Source organism: Grus americana, chromosome 2 (genome assembly GCF_028858705.1).
Source record: "Grus americana isolate bGruAme1 chromosome 2, bGruAme1.mat, whole genome shotgun sequence".
NCBI lineage: Eukaryota > Metazoa > Chordata > Aves > Gruiformes > Gruidae > Grus > Grus americana.
Window position 1 is genome coordinate 10,123,053 of NC_072853.1, and position 18,059 is coordinate 10,141,111.

The window sequence follows — 18,059 nt, forward strand, 5'->3', positions numbered from 1 at the left end:
AGCCCTCCCTGCCCTGACCCGCGGAGAAGTTGGGATTCTCCCAGCGGTCCTCCCAGAGCTCTGAGTTTAGGGCGGGATTTTCGTTCCCTGCTCTTTCGCTTTTTTTTCGGTGGGATTTTTTTTTTCCCCTCCTTTCTTTCTTTCCCTCCTTTTTTCTCGTTACCAAGCAAGCCGAGCGTCTGCGATGGATGGCAGCCCCGAGCCCCCCCCGGGCAGAGGCGCCCCGTGAGCCAGGGCGGCGCGCCCTGTGGGGCATGCCCCGCCGCCGGGGGAATGCGGGCGGGCAGCCCCCGGCCGGCGGCTCCGGTGCCGTGACCGAGGATGCCCGCGACCCGGCCGCCTCTCCCCTCCCGCCCCAGCTCGCAGGGCTCCCGCTGACAGCAGCCGCGGGGATTACAGCAGCTCCTGAGGACCAGACCTCGGAGCGGAGCCCCGGGATCCCCGGAGAGAGGAGCTGCCCGCTGTGAACGGCTCTCTGCAAGGCGGCTCCCCCACCCCTCCGCGCCTCAAGCCTCCGGATGGGGCCAAGGATCGCCCGCCGGGCAGCGGGGCTGCGACCGTAGATGCTCCGCTCCTCCCTCCTCCTCTCCGGACCCGCGGCTCGGCTCCCTCCCTGCTCACCGCCCCGAGGAGGGCGCGCACCCAGCCCGCCGGGCCGCCGGAGCTGCGTTGCAGCCGGGCTCCGCGGGATGCGGCTCCGCGGGGCGCCGCGGGAGCGGGCGCGGGGCGAGGGCCGCCCGCGTTGAGCCAGCGCAGTCGCCCCGCGGACCCCAGCGGCAAACCAGCCCCGCCGCCAGCCAAACCGCCGGACCCAGGGACCTGCCTATAAATGTGATCCCCCCACCGCCACCCCGCCGCCGCCACCCGCCCTTCTCCATCCCCTCCCTCCTCTCCCGCGGCTCCATCCCTCCCTCCCCCCCCCCCGCTCCCCTCCCCAAAGACGGTGTCGTTCCCCCCCGCTCCCGCGCCCCCCCGCCGGTGTTCTGCCCCCCGCCAGTCACCGCCATGGAGCTCTCGGAGGTGCGGTGCCTGAGCGACAGCGATGAACTTTACACCATCAACAGGACCCCCCCCGGCAGCGGCAGACCCCAGCGCCTGCTGTGGCAGACGGCCGTGCGCCACATCACCGAGCAGCGCTTCATCCAGGAGCACAGCAGCAGCAGCGGCGGCAGCAGCAGCGGTGGGGGCAAGGGCTTCAGCTCCGAGGAGACCTGCTGCCCCAACCATCACCCCCACCCGCCGCACCACCACCACCACCACCTCCGGCGACAGTCGGCTGGCCGGAGTTTGGGCGGCGAGCGCCACAACAACGGAGGCACCAAAGTCTTCCCAGAGCGCACGAGCAGCAGCGGGGACCTGGGCTTCCTGCCCCTGGACTGTGCCCCCAGCAACTCGGACTTCTTCCTCAACTGGGGCTATACCTATCGCGGGGTGATCTTCCCCACTCTCCGCAACTCCTTCAAGTCCCGGGACTTGGAGCGCCTTTACCAGCGCTACTTCTTGGGCCAGCGGCGTAAATCCGAGGTGGTCATGAACATCCTGGATGTGCTGACCAAGCTGACCCTGCTGTTCCTCCACCTGACCCTGGCCTCTGCTCCCATGGACCCCATTAAGGGCATCCTTTTGGGCTTCTTCACTGGCATCGAGGTGGTGATCTGTGCCTTAGTGGTGGTCAGGAAGGACACGACCTCGTACACCTACCTGCAGTACAGCGGTGTGGTCACTTGGGTGGCCATGGCCACGCAGATCCTGGCGGCCGGCCTGGGCTGTGGCCTCCTTGGGGACGGCATTGGCTATGTGCTCTTCACGCTTTTTGCAACCTACAGCATGCTCCCGCTGCCACTCACCTGGGCCATCCTGGCTGGGCTGGTCACCTCTGTCCTGCAGCTCGTCATGCAGCTGGTTATCCCCAGGTTGGCCGTGACTTCCCTCAACCAGGTACCGTGGTGAGGAAAGGGTGGGAACCTTCCTCTTTCACCGTCATTCTGGGTGAGAAGAGATGTGGGGTGTCCTGAGAGATCCTCTCCCTTTTAGTCAGGTGCTCAGAGGTTCATTACCTGGTGGGGAGACTACAGGCAAAATGCAACCTTCTCCTCTCCCCCTCCTTGCTCCCCCACTGCCTATCCCAAGGTTTCACCTCAAGCTGGGGATGGGGACACTTGCTAACCACTCTATCCCCTTTTGTACATTCACTGTACCTTGAAATAGCTTTGGGGAGAGGAGCTCCTGGGGCAAATGGGGAGGATGGGTCGTTTATCATTCCCCTTCCATACTTCCAGCAGTGGTCCATGGCATGAGATGACTCTGTCTTGGCCAAACTCTCCCACTGCTCATCTCTCATTTTACTTCCTCATGCCTTTTAACTCTGTGTCTGCTGGGATGACTGATCCTCTCATATGTGCAGCGTAGCTTGATCTTGGCTATGGGAAAACAGGAGCAAGGCATGCTGCTCTTTTGCCAGGAGAGCAAACCAATGCCCCGGTGAAATCAGGGGAAAGTTCCCCTTGGAGGTTTTGTTCGGGATCCTAGGCTGTCTTTGGAGGGCACCAAGAAGCCTCTTCTACTGATGGTCAAGGGGCAAACATTGTTGTGCTGCATCCTTACAAGTGATGTCCAGGACAGAGTACTGGTTACATGGGGGAGTGGTGGTGCAGTGCAAACCTCTGAGAGGCACCAGGCAAGATACAGGTCTGAGGAGTTAAAAACAGGACTAACCTGACTTCACACTCATCTGGCTTCTTCTACACAAAACTGAGAAAGCGCTGAACTCCCAACATCCCTGTAAGGCAAAAAACCCACTGCCTTTCTAGGGCAACTTAATCCTGGAGATTCTTGCTGCTCCCTCCCTCCCTTTTCCAGACTGTCACAGCTCTGTGCTACCAATATTTCACAGCAGATTATCATCTCCATTTGGCTAGCTCCGGGGAGTCGGGGAGAAGGGGGTGGAGGTACTGGCAGATAATCCCCAAAGGAGGGAGGGTGCAGAGGAATGTGGTGTTGGTAGCATGTTGTTTACATGAATGCCAGGAAGTGGCTGATCTTGCACCTGGAAGTTTTGATGATAATGGTCCTTGGCACACATCTACCTCGCTCAGACCCTGGCCCTCCTGAAAACCCTGCCTACCCCTGTCCACCCCCTTCCTCCACACACTTGTTAGCTGTGAGCTGCCCTGACCGCACTTCCCAGTGGCCAGGCTCACCCTGTTTTGGGAAAACCTGACCAGTGTGTTGTGCTTGGCTGAGCCCTGTGGATGTGAGACAATTAGATTGCTCAGAGTTGATCCCCAGCTCTCGGTAACATGCTGATGAATGAACTGCAGCTGCGCACCGTGTCCCACTCCCATGCACTGCTGGCTGTTAGTGCTGGGTCAAAAGCTGTGTGAGTTATGCTGATTTCTTAATTTACTTCCATGTCCTATCCTGGAGCTATGAGTAATGCACTGCTATCTCATTGCGCACAGGTATCACGGCTATTTAGCTCGTCCACACACACTCATGCATTTCCCACAGACATTTCTAACAAAGATGTTTCTTGGGAGAGATACTAATATCTTCATTTTGCAGCCCGATACTTTGCCAGTTGTGTGAATGAACTGCCTTTGAGTGGTGCACAATGAGAGATTACCAGCCAGATGATTGCCTTCATGAACTACATATATAAATCTCCTTAACAGGATCCGCACAGCTTGCCACACGTCGATGCGTTGATTTACACTGGCTCCCGCCTTCCCAGAGCCCACTTAACGTCGCTCAATTACACGCCGCTTCGGCCGTTTGCCTCCAACCCCTTATAGCAGAGGCCGGATCCCTCCCCGCCCCGGGGTTTGCTCCCCACCCCGATGCAAGGGGGAGCTCGGAGGGGGACGGGGACCCGCTCCCCCCCGCACAGCCGCAGCGAACCCACCGCGGGCAGCGCTGCCTCCCCGCCCCCGCCGCGGCCAGATGCGCGGGGCGCGGAGCGGGGGAGGGCCGCCCGGGCGCTGTCCGCCGGCGCGGTGCTGAAACCGCCGCGGCGCTGCGCGGCGCTGCGCGGCTGCTGCGCGGCCCGGGGGCTCCCTCCAGCGGCCCCGGCGGGAGCCTGCCCGCCGCTTCCCGACCCCGGCCGCGGCCCCCGCCGGCTGCGCCCCCCGCTCACCCTCCGCGCTTCCCAGCTTAGGCGCCGTGTCCTCACCGCGCGGGGCACCGCTCGGCCTGGGGGCTCTGGGGGAGGCGGACCCGGCGCCCAGAGAGAGGCGCAGCCCTACTTAGTTACTTTGTAGTGTTGCACCATTTTTTCATTTTTTTTTTCCAGAGAATTGCAGCGTGCTTTCAAGTGTTAGAGAATGAGGGCTTTTACGGCTGATGAAGGGTATATACACCTATTACTTTACAGGTGAACACAAAGAATTTAAATGACTGTGTCATCAAGGTTATATAGGAAATCTTTCAGACAGCGCAGATTTCTTCATCTTGCAGGCAAAGCACTCCCTTTTATCACAGGGCTTATTTTCCCAGGTGAAATACTGCATCTTCCCTTCAGGGAAGCCTTACAAGACTAAATGAACTATTATTTCATTATATAGCAATACCTGTGACCGGCTTGCTATGCCTCAGAATGCAGAGAACTGCTTAAACTGGACCAAACCCAGGAATTAAAGTATACAATGAAAGAAAAAAACCAGAGGGTAAAACTCTGATTGTGGTACAGATAATGGGTTTTCCACTGATTTTTATGAGACCAGGATTTCATGCAGAGAAAATACTGAATTCAATTCTGAACAGAAAGAATCGTCTACCTTGGAGTCAGTTTATTACTGTACCCAGAAGTATCCATGGGGACAATGATTCTGATCCTCTTCTCAGTCACACAGGTATAAATCAGTTATAAGTCTATCTAAACTCATAACGCTGCAACAGTTTATACAAGAGAAAAATCAAGTGCTGTGGTCTGTTTTCCCTTAATCTCTTAATTAATCTTAGTTTTCATTGATAAATATGTTCACAAGGAGTTTAAATCATTAGTAACGCTGAACACAAGTATGCAGTACTACTGCCTGATTCAGCTTTTTGTTGAAGTTAACAAAGTGCGCATTATGATGAATACAAATAATGCCCATAGTTCACCAGTTTTTCTTGCAGTAACACTTAAGAGGTCATCTGATTTTTCCTCCCTTACATCTCCAAAATTAATTTGAACCAGCATCCTAGGTAAAGATGAAGGAGAAAGACTGCCTTGAAAAGAGATTTTTAGAAAAAAAAAAAACTCAAGCACAACAAAATAAACATAGGGTGACTAGTTTCAATCCTGCCAAGTGCTCAGTGCTTCTGGGGAGATATGACCCTCCCTTAAACCCAACTGACCCCAGCCTGAAATGCTGAGCAATGTACTGCTGCTCAACCAAGGGAGAGCCATGAAAAAAGGGCCTGATGCTGTGATTTAGGTAAAGGCAACACTGGTACTGACTTGACTGTCAGGAAGCAAATGAGAAATGCAAGTTCTTACCGGTAAACAAGTAAAGTGCATTGATTTGTGTGACTTGTCAGGTGCTGTGCTGGGGGAGGTGTTGGCCTCTGACATTCCCCGAAATGAAAGCTTCATTTGTATTGCATTCATTCTTACTTTTTCCTTGGTGATAATGTGGTATACAATCCAATATTTCTAAGACCATATATGTGTTTCAGGCATATGGGGAAGAAAAAACAACTCAGAGCTTCTTAGTGTTATGTAACGTAGGCAGATGATAATATAAATATGAATTTTGACAGGCTTGAAATTATGTAAGATACAAACATATTCTGGATTTAATCCTCTGCCTGTGCACTCTTCACTCATGTGAGTAAATGCCGCAGTCAGTAAGTCTACTCTTGTAAGTCACCTCCATAAGGGATACCTTGATGGATCAAGTCCTAAATTACACATATTAAATAAAATTTTAAAAATACATTTAGAAATAACCTTGAAGTGGGTAATACCAAGACCAGGAAACTCTTTTTTTTTTCCCCTCTGTTAACATCTGTCTTTCCAAGTCTAGGCACTTCTGCGAATTAATATAGCAATGTTTGCTCACTTGGTTTTTTTTCCCCAACCCCTCTCTCAGCCTTGTTTATTACTAATAGAGCAAAAAGCAGAATTCATGCAGTCACAAGGAGTCTTATAGAGTTAAATCTGTATAATTACACAATGGTAACTGACAGCTTTTATATGCATATATCACTTACATATTTTCCAAAATCTGATCATAGATATCAGTATATATGTACAAAACACCCTCATCTCTTCAAAGTTTCTGCCAAATGCTTGTGCAGTATCTGTTAAATCTGTTAGATAGAAGGATGTTTCAAAGTTGGCTATCATTTGAGGATCAGAATCAAAACACTCCACCTTTATCCTTATGGTTGCTTTGATAGCATTACTTACTCTTCGGTTTTCTGCCATAGTCCGTTATGGGTGACTTATAACCTGATGGTGTGATTTTACACTGGCTTATGACCTGGTTTCCTTTTATATCCTGTACTATCACCTGACCAGTATCAGTGGGTCACAGCATAATTAGATTAGAATTGGATACACTTTTCTCTGAAGCAGCTGCATCATTGTTTTGCTAAGTAGGGCAAATGCATCAGTTATATTTACAATTTGATGATTAATTGCCTTCAGAGAGTTCCTCCAAAATGGAGGAACTCAGGCAGAAACATGAATGAAACCTGCTTTTATCAGTGAGTTTCAGCCTACAACATTTAGTGCACTTGTTCTCAGTGAAAGTTACTTTGCTAGGTTCAATGTGACATTTTTTTCTGCTGTCAGGACAGACAATTTTTGGGTTGTTTTTAAGGTTTTGTTTATTGCTTGCCTGTTGTTTCTCATGGCCTAGAAAGAGGCATACGCTCTAAAATAACAGCATCTAATACAAAATAATCACACACCAGAGCAGCGCACTTACAGCTGACAGTTAACAGCAGATCGTGCTGGAATGATCCTTATTAGCCTGTACAGAAGACTGAGGGGATAAACATCTCCAATCCATCCTCTTACTGCACTTCTGAACCCTGTCAATGATGTGGTCTGAACAGGAAATATAAGAGGGCAAAACTAGAACCGGTTAATGGATTCTTCTTCTTCCAGAGGGCAGAGAAGGTGAGAAGTGGAAGGACTCCTTCCTCCATTTTCTTTATTTCCAGTACAAGTACAAGAAATACTAGTGTTTCATATAAAAGGTGAATTTTAGTAAACAGAAGGGAATTAAGCTTTTAAAGTGATGCTTAGGCTAATGGAAACTCCAAACCTGAAAATGTTTATTCAGCTGCTGCCTAGCACCCCATCCCTGCAGGCACCTTGTTAACATCACATTTCTTCAAGTGCAGTCTTCTTGCACTCAGCTGCACTTCTGTTTCTGAGCATCCCATGAAGTGCCTCAATGACTGAATGTTACAGTTACCGTTCAGCCTAGGCGGAATCCAAACACCGTGCTACTGGGGACATGTTGTGGTTGTACTGCACACAAAGTGCCTGCCTGATCTCCAAGCCAGATGAGAAGGGGATTGTGCTCTTCCTTTGTGTAACAAATGTCGTGATGAAGATGTTCCTGGAATGTGGCAGACAAAGGTTTAAATCCCTTTTTCCCCAGAGGGGACTGAAATCCACCTCTCTTACCTCACCAGAGAGTTTCCAAAGCAAACCTTCCCCCATTCTTAGCACAGTTGGTCTTCTGGGAAGACAAAAGGTTAAGATCCAGAGGGCCAAAAAAAGAAAGAAAGAACAATCCTGACTCTGTAACCAACTGATTAAGGAATTCATCTCTGGTGGTGTCCTTGCTGAACATTTTAGTGTTTTATATAATGCTGTTAAACCATTCCCTGGAGCACATGTTCCAACCAGCAGACTGTACAGTCTGGTCCCCTCTCTATGACCCGATGAACCTTGCATCTCTTTTTCAGAGTGATGCAGCTTCCCCAGAGAATTTTTCTCCCTCCTTACCTGCTGCCCCTCCAGCTCCTCAAAAGCAAATACAGCCTACAAGGAGGGCATTTCCTAGGGGGGCAGGAGATACTGAATGAGGGGTGAGCCTCCAGTCATTGAGCTGCTATATAGAAGATATATAGCTATTTTAAAAGACAATAGTAGGCCCTATTCAATATTTGAACAAAAAGATATAGACAGTGCCCTTGGGGGTGGAGGGGATGGGGGTTTGGGACTTGGAATCCCAAATACAGGGAAAAAACTTCACAGCAAATCTCTAAATCCTGAGGAAAAACAAGGTTTAAGTCATACTCCCTGTCTTTCATAGTTTCCTCCTAGCTAGCTCTGCTCCCATCCATCATGCTGGATATTTTGTATTCAGTCTGAGACATTAGATTATTTTTGCATGTTGTGTAAGGACCTATAAGAACATGTCGGCAGTCAACACAAGCTTCTGGCTTAAACTTTAGTAATCACGTGGCTACAAGTGAGGTGCACAAGGACCTTGATTTGTGGCTTCTGAGCCTTTTTTTCTTCATCTAGCCCTTCCTTCAGGGACAAACTCTGTTTCACCTGCTCTGTTCTTGGTGCAGTGCAGCTTGTACCCATCCCCAGTGCAGAAGGGCCCGTAGAGCTGCAATCTGTCCCAAGGAGGGAGATGGACGCAAACCTCTGAGTTAGTGGTGCAGTGAATCTTGAGTGTTTTGGTACCAGCCTCACTCATTCAAACCAGGGATAAAAGAGATCTGGCTGGTCAAAAGGGATCAAGCACAAAACGTACCGAGTACTTAGCATTTCTTGGAACTAAGGATCTTACTAAGAGATCTCATTAGGGCCTGACGGACTCACAACAGCTTGATTTAGGGACCTGATGGGAAGTCCACAGAGTATAACATAAAGAATCCCATAGACATTAGGATCTTCAGGTGAACCAAGAAGATGATTTCTCAGGACCCTCTTTACGGAAAGCATTGCTCTGAATCCACATTTCTTCTGAAAGAGAGCACAAACGTGGACATCCAGCTCCTTCAGGGATCTCTTGGAGTGAGCTCTGTCACTCTTATCTCTCCAAACACCCAGGTCTGCAGACAGAGATACCACTGCGGTGCTGCCTAATCTAGAACAAAAAATATCAGGAAATGTACACAAGGCAAGCTGCAAAGCCAGGCAGCCATTGGCTGACAGAGAAATATTTCATCATGCAAGTTTTGTTTATTAGCAACTATTTTAAGAAGCACTGCTATTTCATTTGCCAGCTTCTGCTGCTGCAAGGTTTCCCACAGTTAGCCCTAGAGGAGAGAGGAAGGCTGCTCAGTTCATTAATTAACCATTGCTGCAGTCTGAGAAACAGCTGAAGCATAGCGGTACAAAAAATAAAGCACCCAAGCCAACTTCTTTTTTTTTTTCTTCCACAACCCCAATTGTGCTTCTCTCAAACAGCCTGATGTTGATGTTATAATTTTATATGATCGTCTTAGTTTTAATCTAGACAACAATTGCCCCTGGTATTAATGAAAGACTATTTGAATGAGTTTAATGATTTAATTCTTTTACCCACTTGATCTTGTTTTTTAATTTTGAATTAACCTTTACTTTATAGTTTTGGATTTTTCCAAAAAATCTTCACTTTCCTTTGTTTTAACAGCACAGTCCCTTAAAAATAAAATGCATAAATCCCTCTTTACTGAAACCTATGGAAGCATTCGACAGCAGCAGAATCCTAATTAGGAAAATCAGTTTGTATCTTTGGAGATATTTGATCTCTAGGCACTTAATTTTTTCTCCTTTGTTCAAACTCTGCTGCTGCTTCTACCTGGGAGCTACTCAGGGGTGGAGCTATCTATCTGTGCTGCTTGCTGTAGGTCTACCACGGTGGGAGCTTCATCCACCAATCCAGAAGTATCACCACAATGCAAATAAGAAATAATAATAATCAGGAAAATCAATCATCACAGAAGAACTACATGATATTATACTGTGTACCAGGTGTTTTATAACTCTGTAGTAAGGATCTTAGGTAAAGAAATTACTTAGATCTCATGGCAGTTATTCAAATAACTGTACAAGATCTAGATATACACATTGTTTTATCCTATGATTCTCTGTCATATGTGAAAGTACCTCTAATGCTTATTAGTATTAATAATCTTCATAAGCATACTAGATAGGGTTATAATTGACATAGAAATCATCCCATATGTGCACAGTATGGATCTAATTTAATGTGCCAGATATGCATATTCTTTTAGAGGAAGGAGTGACATTCACCACAGATTTCAGCTGGGGACTGGGAATGAGGATCATTTCCATTTCATCACTAAATTTATCATTGGCCTGTGCTGACCCACACACATCGCTTTATGTTTCTGTGCTTCATTTGATTTGAAAATTTGCCTTTCTCAGTTGCTGTAATATGTGACTAATACATTCAATTTCTTAGAGATTTTTGTGCAAAACATGCCCATCACCTTCCATGATGCATCAAAAGAGGAATACTCTATTGACTTCTGTCAGCCACACATAGTTTTTGTTAAATAGTGAATACATTGAATGTAGTGGGAATGTTTGCATATAACTTTACTTTTTTTTAAAGACCACATTCCACATAATTCTCTTAAGGGCTGGAAGACATGTCCTATGAGGAGTGGCAAAGGACCCCGGATTTGTGTAGATTGGAGAAAAGGAGGCTGAGGGGTGACCTCATTGCTCTCTGCAGCTTCCTGAGGAGGCAAAGTGGAGAGGGAGGTGCTGAGCTCTTCTCCCTGGTACCCAGTGATAGGACACGTGGGAATGGTTCAAAGCTGCGCCAGGGGAGATTTGGACTGGACATTAGGAAGTGTTTCTTTACCAAGAGGGTGGTCAAACACTGGAACAGGCTTCCTAGAGAGGAGGTTGATGCCCCAAGCCTGTCAGTGTTTAAGAGGCATTTGGACAAAGCCCTTAATAACATGTTTTAAATTTTGGTCAGCCCTGAAGTGGTCAGGCAGTTGGACTAGATGATCCTTGCAGGTCACTTCCAACTGAAATAGTCTATTCTGTTCTGTTCTATTATATTTTGTTCTGTTCCATTTCATTCCAGTGACTCCAGGATCCCTTTACATTAGACCATCTGTGCTGAGGGGACTTTAAAGTAGATGCCATATAGTTTATACAAGGCTGTGCTTTCAGCACTGGGCTACAGAGCTGGCCTCTTTGTGATCCCACGGTTCCTGCTTTCACATCCCTGCAGCTGACCAGTTTCAATGGGAGGACTGGAGAACATTCCCGCCTTGATTAATTTGTTGCCTTAAGAGGTCTCTTTCCTAGGACTGGGATCCATAGATTCAAACTGCTTTACCTAGAACTCAGAGAAAAACAGAAATCAATGCCTGATCTTTGTGCAAATGCTGTAAGCTCTTGAGCAGGAAGAAATTCACTTCTTCCTGGGCACAGAGTGAAATTGTCTGAAGAAGATTGTAGGTCTCAGGTTAAGCTCTGTGCTGCCCAAAGAGTTCAGCAAAGTTAGGACATGTTTCAGCCTTCAGTCAATCCCTCTCCCCAAAGGCTGTAGCTATATTATCTCCTCCCAAGCAAGGTGCCTACATCCAGCCTGTGAGGTGGGAAAAGCAGGAACTACACGTGGGAATTGCCGAGGGAGGGTTGGTTGACCAAGGCCAGAAGAGTGCCTGCAACTGTTCTGGCAGTTTAGCAGCATAGATGATTGCATTCCAAAGGTGTTCCTCGATGCTGTTCAGTGCACTGCAAGGCTGCAGCCTCCCCGACTGCCTGCTCTCCTCTGAACTGCAATGAAGCAGACGGGGAGGTGTACACTTGGTTTGCCTGATCAAGGTGCTAAGGGCATATAGTAGCCTATACTGTAAGCATTAAGGGAGCAGTATATCCCAAAATGGACAGAGATTTATAGTAGATTCCTCCAAGATCTGAAGGACCTTGAGAGTAGCTGGTGAAAATTGTTCTTTGAGACTTAGGCAGAACTTGTCATATGAAGTCTGCCCAAGGACATTACTGTAATATTTTTTTGTCATTTCCAGAATGTAGCTAAATGCCACTCTGACTGATGCTATGATAGTTTCCATGTTGTCCCCAATCCCTAGAGTAATAGCAGCTTGTTGACAATAATGGGAAGAGAAGAAGAATTTATTGTATGTATTTAATTTGTGCTAATGTAATTGCTTTTTTCTGCCGTTTCATTAATCACCTGAGAGGCTAGAAGAAACGGTAGAAGAACACATGAAGTGCTCCCATTTTCTTTGTGATGGTACAGGATGATAAAGCCTCCAATGATCTTCTTATAATCTTAATAGCTCTTCATGCTTAGAAATGATTTTTCCAATGACTTATCACTTTCTTTCCTGTAAAAATTTACTTGTGTCTGCTTATTCTGAAGGGATACTTACGTACATTATCTGATGACAGCCACTCTTCTTTGTTATTCCTCAATAGTAGAATATCTAACTTAAGCATTCATTTACTCCAAATCCCATCAACAATCAACACAATAACATTTAAAAGCTTTAAGAGAGGACTCTCAGAGGTAATGTGACTTTGAAGAAGGGTTGCAAAAGAATGCATCTTAATTTTAAAGTCAAGAAAAGCACTCATATGCATGAAGATGAGTATAAATTTAAGTTGTTTGATGGCCTGAAGTCTTGAAACTTGGTACAAAGATTTTTAAGGTAGCTGTTCTTTCCTCTTCAAGCAGCTAACAAAGCTTTTGTTGGCCAGATTGCTTTCCATGGCACTAGAATATGCTAACTTCCTTATTGCATTTCCAAATTGTCTATCCAAGTGTCATTTATTAAAGAACTATTTTTATGTTGTACAAGAAGGAAGAGTATTTGAGATCACTTCTGATTTTCTTCTGCAACACAAGACTTCCATAATTAAACTTGACACAGTTGATTTTTTAAAATCAAAAAGCAACCAATATATTTAATAAAATTGAGTAATAACCCATATTTAAATTTCTAAAGGTTCAAACCACTTGATAGATTTACATGTATTTGTATTAGATAGACACAAATAGTCAGCAAAAGCAATGCTGTGGAATTTTATGCTTTATTCTTTTTTCTGTAACTTGCTTTCAGGTTCAGTAATTACATTTGCAAGTCAAAATAATATTTACTATGTTCCTAAAGTTTGTGTATATCTAAAGAGAGTTTATAGGTGCAATTTAAAAATGGAAAATACACACAGCATTAATTAAGAGACATGCTTTCTAATTGCTATCATTAAAACTCAAACTATAATCTGGAAATCAAACTGTCATCTTCTGGCTAACAGCAATATGGATTTAGTAGTTGCAGATTTGTAGAGAACTCTCAAGGTGCTTAGTCAGAGCTTAGTGGCCTTTACCATATAATGACAAGTCAAGGAATCTCAGACAAAAAAAGAAAATGCTAGAGAAGCCTACAAATAAGGAAAGGATTAAAAATCCAAATCATAAACACAAACACAAATTCTCACAGACTTTGAAGGAACCCTGTGGTCTGCAAAACACGGAAAGATAGGTGGTCATAGCAATTATTCCCAGGATAGTCATCTGGCCTAGAGTGCATTTTTCAATGTGATCTGGGGACTTAAAAGTACAAGGAGGTAGCAAGTGAGATTTTCAACACTCCACAAGTTAAGGGACTCCTGAAACCACTTAAGTGACTATAAAAGTATCTTGTGGGATTCCTTAAGTCCCTCTAATTCCCACCAAACTCAACAGAGTTAAGCAGTCTTATATGGTGTAGGCAATACAAAACTGGGAGGAGTGGCTGATACACTGGATGATTGCACTGCCATTCAGAGGGACCTTGATGGGCTGGAGAAATGGGCTGGCAGGAACATCATGGAGTTCAACAGAACGGAAATGCAAAGTTCTGCACTTGTGAGGGAATAACCCCATGCACAGTAGAGACTGGCAGCTGACAAGGGAAAGCAGCTCTGCAGAGAAGGTCCTGGGGACACCAGATTTATATCTGTGGTTTGCTAAGGACATATTGGATCAACCATTAGCCAGTAATATTGCTGATGGTGAAAGAAAATGACAGAATCTAATCATCTCTTCCAACAGTCTAACAACTGATGAAAGGACTGTATTGTCAATAAAGTCCTGTTGAAGGCAAAGAAATAGGAAAGAACGAACCTGATGAATAAGGAGGGGCCATTTTTACACAGTGAAAAATATTTTTCAGGTTATCATCAGCTCATTTTAATTGACCTTCAATCTTCCTCATCTTATGTTGTGAACCTGGTCTGATTTGTCTTATTTATATATATAAAAAATAGATATAATATATATATATATTTCCCTGCCCGCAGCAGGGGGGGTTGGAACTAGATGATCTTTAACGTCCCTTCCAACCCAAACCATTCTATGATTCTATGATTCTATATATAAAATATATATAAATATATTCAGAGGATCATTATTATTGTACATTCTGTTCATTATATACATTTGTGGTGCACAGGGCACGTAATTACAAAGAATAAGAATGTTCCTGGTTGTTCCTGCTCTAAGCAAAGTATGTAAGTACCTGTGTACATTCAAAGATACGGCTATTGTCTCTGAAATCTTTGGGACTACAACTGACTTTAGAACTATTCTTAGATATATGGTATTGTGGTGGGTTGACCCTGGCTGGAGGCCAGGTGCCCACCAGAGCCGCTCTCTCACTCCTCTCATTCACTAAACAGGGGAGAAAAGGCATAACGAAATGCTTATGGGTCGAGATAAGGACAGGGAGAGATCACTCACTAATCGTTGTCATGAGCAAAACAGACGAAACTTAGAGAGGGAATTCATCTAATTTATTACTAGGCAAAACAGAGTAGAGCAATGAGAAAAATAAAATCAACTCTTAAAACACCTCCCCCCACCCCTCCCATCTTCCCGGGCTCGACTTCACTCCCAGCTTCAACCTTCCCCCCTCAGCGGCACAGGGGGACGGGGAGTGGGGGTTACGGTCAGTTCATCTCACGGTGTTTCTGCCGCTTCTTCATCCTCAGGGGGAGGACTCCTCTCACCGTTCCCCTGCTCCAGCATGGAGTCCCTCTCACGGGGTGCAGACCTTCAGGAGCAAACTGTTCCAGCATGGGATCCCCCACGGGGTCACAAGTCCTGCCAGCAAACCTGCCCTGGCGTGGGCTCCCCTCTTCACGGGTCCACTGGTCCGGCCAGGAACTTGCTCCAGCGTGGGCTTCCCACGGGCTGCAGCCTCCTTCAGGTGCCTCCACCTGCTCCGGTGTGGGGTCCTCCACGGGCTGCAGGTGGAATCGCTACACCCCCTCATCCTTCCTCCATGGGCTGCAGGGGGACAGCCTGCTTCACCATGGCCTTCACCACGGGCTGCAGGGGGATCTCTGCTCCGGCGCCTGGAGCTCCTCCTCCCCCTCCATCTGCACTGACCTTGGTGTCTGCAGAGTTTCTTACATCTTCTCACTCCTCTCTCTGGCTGCAAAAGCTCTCTCTCTAAGTGTTTTTCTTCTTCTTAAATATGTTATCACAGAGGCGCTGATTGGCTCGGCCTTGGCCAGTGGCGGGTCCGTCTTAGAGCCGGCTGGCATTGGCTCTATCAGACACAGGGGGAGCTTCTAGCAGCTTCTCACAGAAGCCACCCCTGTAGCCCCCCCGCTACCAAAACCTTGCCACGCAAACCCAACACATGTATACTTGAAAATAATGGAAAAATATAGCCATACAGTGACATAAGTAAATATAGAGATTAGTTCATGGCTCTTCTTTTGCATCTATATCCCCCTACACACTGGGAAGCCTCATGGGATAGTTTGTTGCTTGCAAAGTTGCTCCATGTGTAACACCTACAATAGGTCTATTAGACCAGAGGCTGCTTTCTGTTCCCGGAGTAGCATAACACATTCCCTAGGGCTGAGCATCCTATCCTGCCAGAAAGCAGGGAATTGGGCTTTTACTTTTGAAAAAACACAAAATGCTCCCTTCCTTCTCCAATAAAGAAAAAGCCCTTAGCAGCACACAATTGTAATTCAGGGAACATGGTGGCTAATGTTCTTTTCAAGGGCAATAAACTCTGACCTTGCCAGGATATTTTAATCACGTTTTTCATGTTGTGAAGGGCAATTCAGTCTTTCAGCAAAATGCCTTTATTTCCAGACTACAAAATCAGCATCAGCAGTTCAGAGCAACTACAGAGAAACCTTTAATGAAAGATTTTTAGGCAGCCATTTCTACTCCTGCCAGATACTGCCAGATCTCTTTGTAATGATGAATACTTTACAAATTCATGCTGGGTTTTCTGTTCAGAGTAAAGCATGGCATAAAATGCACATGTGGAATATGGGTGTTCGTGTTCTTCTTAATGAAAGTAGGGTGGTAGGTAGAGGTAGGTCATCCTGGAGGTTTTTTTATCGTTATAATCATTTTGAAGATAGGCACATCGACAGTGTCAACAGTGTGCCCAGGCTGCCAGGAAGGCCAGCCATATCCTGGGGTGCATCAAGCACGGCATTGCTAGCCTGTCTAGGGGAGTGATTGTCCCACTCTACACTGTGCTGGTGCGGCCTCACCTCGAGTACTGGGTGCAGTTTTGGGTGCCACAGTACAAAAAGGACATAAAACTATTGGAGAGTGTCCAAAGGAGGGCAACAAAGATGGTGAAGGGTCTAGAGGGGAAGACGTATGAGGAGAGGCTGAAGTCCCTTGGTTTGTTCAGCCTAGAGAAGAGGAGACTGAGGGGAGACCTCATCGCGGCCTACAGCTTCCTCACGAGGGGGAGCGAAGGGGCAGGCACTGATTTCCTCCCACTGGTGACCAGTGAGAGAACACGAGGGAACAGAATGAAGCTGCAACAGAGGAGGTTTAGGTTGGATATCAGGCAAAGGTTCTTCACTGAGAGGGTGGTCAGGCACTGGAACAGGCTCCCCAGGGAAGTGGTCACAGCACTGAGCTTGACTGAGTTCAAGAAGCATCTGGACAACGCTCTCAGTCATATGCTCTGATTTGGCTGATCCTGTGTGGAGCCAGGAGTTGGACTCGATGATCCTTATGGGTCCCTTCCAGCTCAGGATATTCTATGATTCTATGATTCTGTGATTCTATGAACAGTTTATGGCTTAGGAAACATTTTTCCAGAATGTCTGGATGATGCCATTCACATCCAGTGGTACTGCTACATTGCTGCAAGCCCTGGACTGGCCCCTGAGCTACCACCTCTCACAATTGCAAGTCCTGCAGATCAGCAATGTCTGCCTTTGTGATTCAGCACAGTTTTTATTGAATACTGAGTTCAGCAGGAGCTCCCATCTCCCAGAGGAGGGATTGTCCAACTCTGAGTGGTAATGACTCTGCCATTTCAGTTTCTAGTTGAACTCAGTATGCTGCCCACATGCTATAGGTGTCTTCTGAATCTTAAAAATCTCTAGGTAACCACATTTTTCCTTCAGGGTACTACCAGAGTTGTACCAGTCTTAGAAAGGCATTTGCACACCTACAGGGCTGAGCTGCTCAGAAGTGCAGTAGTTGCACCTCGTTGCTACTAACTAGAGAGAAAAAAAAAAAAAAAAGTAGTTTGGTGGGTTTTTTTTAGAATCTGCCAAGAACCGAAAATTTTAAAACACAGACACAGATGCACATACTGTTTAGCTTTCATTAAAGAATTTCTTTTAAAAGAACCCGTCATAAAATTTTTCCGGTTATCCAAATTTGTCTTGCCCATCTCCAGACATAGTTCCCAAATTTATTTATTTTTTTAATATCGTCTTGTGAGGTAATTAGTGTGACTGGTTCTACTTTTTTATTAATATTTTTCTCTTTAAAGAAAATAATTGGCATGACTTAGAGGTTTGCTCTTTTTTATAAACTCTTTGTGGAAATAATACATAGGAACATATCAGAAGGCAAGAAAGAAGGCCAGAATGCATGACAAAAGTTATTTGTGATACAAATACATTGCGTGTTTATTGCAAGGATATGTTAGTTTTATGTTCACATAGCAATTAATTGAGCTGACTTTAACAAATGCATGTGGATGTTCGCGAGGAGGGCAACATAAAGGAGTAATTTGAGCTTGTTCTTTTTTTTACCCAGAATTTAATGTAGGTTACACATATGGTTACTGTCCAGTGTTGGCTATCAGACGCCAGCTTACTACGACAA

General features: G+C 46.2%; 1 protein-coding gene across 2 annotated transcripts in view; it reads left to right on the forward strand.

Moving 5' to 3' along the window:
• Positions 1–817: 817 nt before the first annotated feature.
• The window catches only part of ADCY8 (adenylate cyclase 8), a 129,411-nt gene continuing 112,169 nt past the window's right edge, over positions 818–18,059 (forward strand). For both annotated transcript variants that reach the window (XM_054816995.1, XM_054816996.1), the window contains exon 1: positions 818–1,938. In XM_054816995.1, coding sequence (XP_054672970.1) covers positions 1,006–1,938 — 933 coding nt within the window. In that variant the 5' untranslated portion in view covers positions 818–1,005. The remainder of the gene's footprint in view (positions 1,939–18,059) is intronic.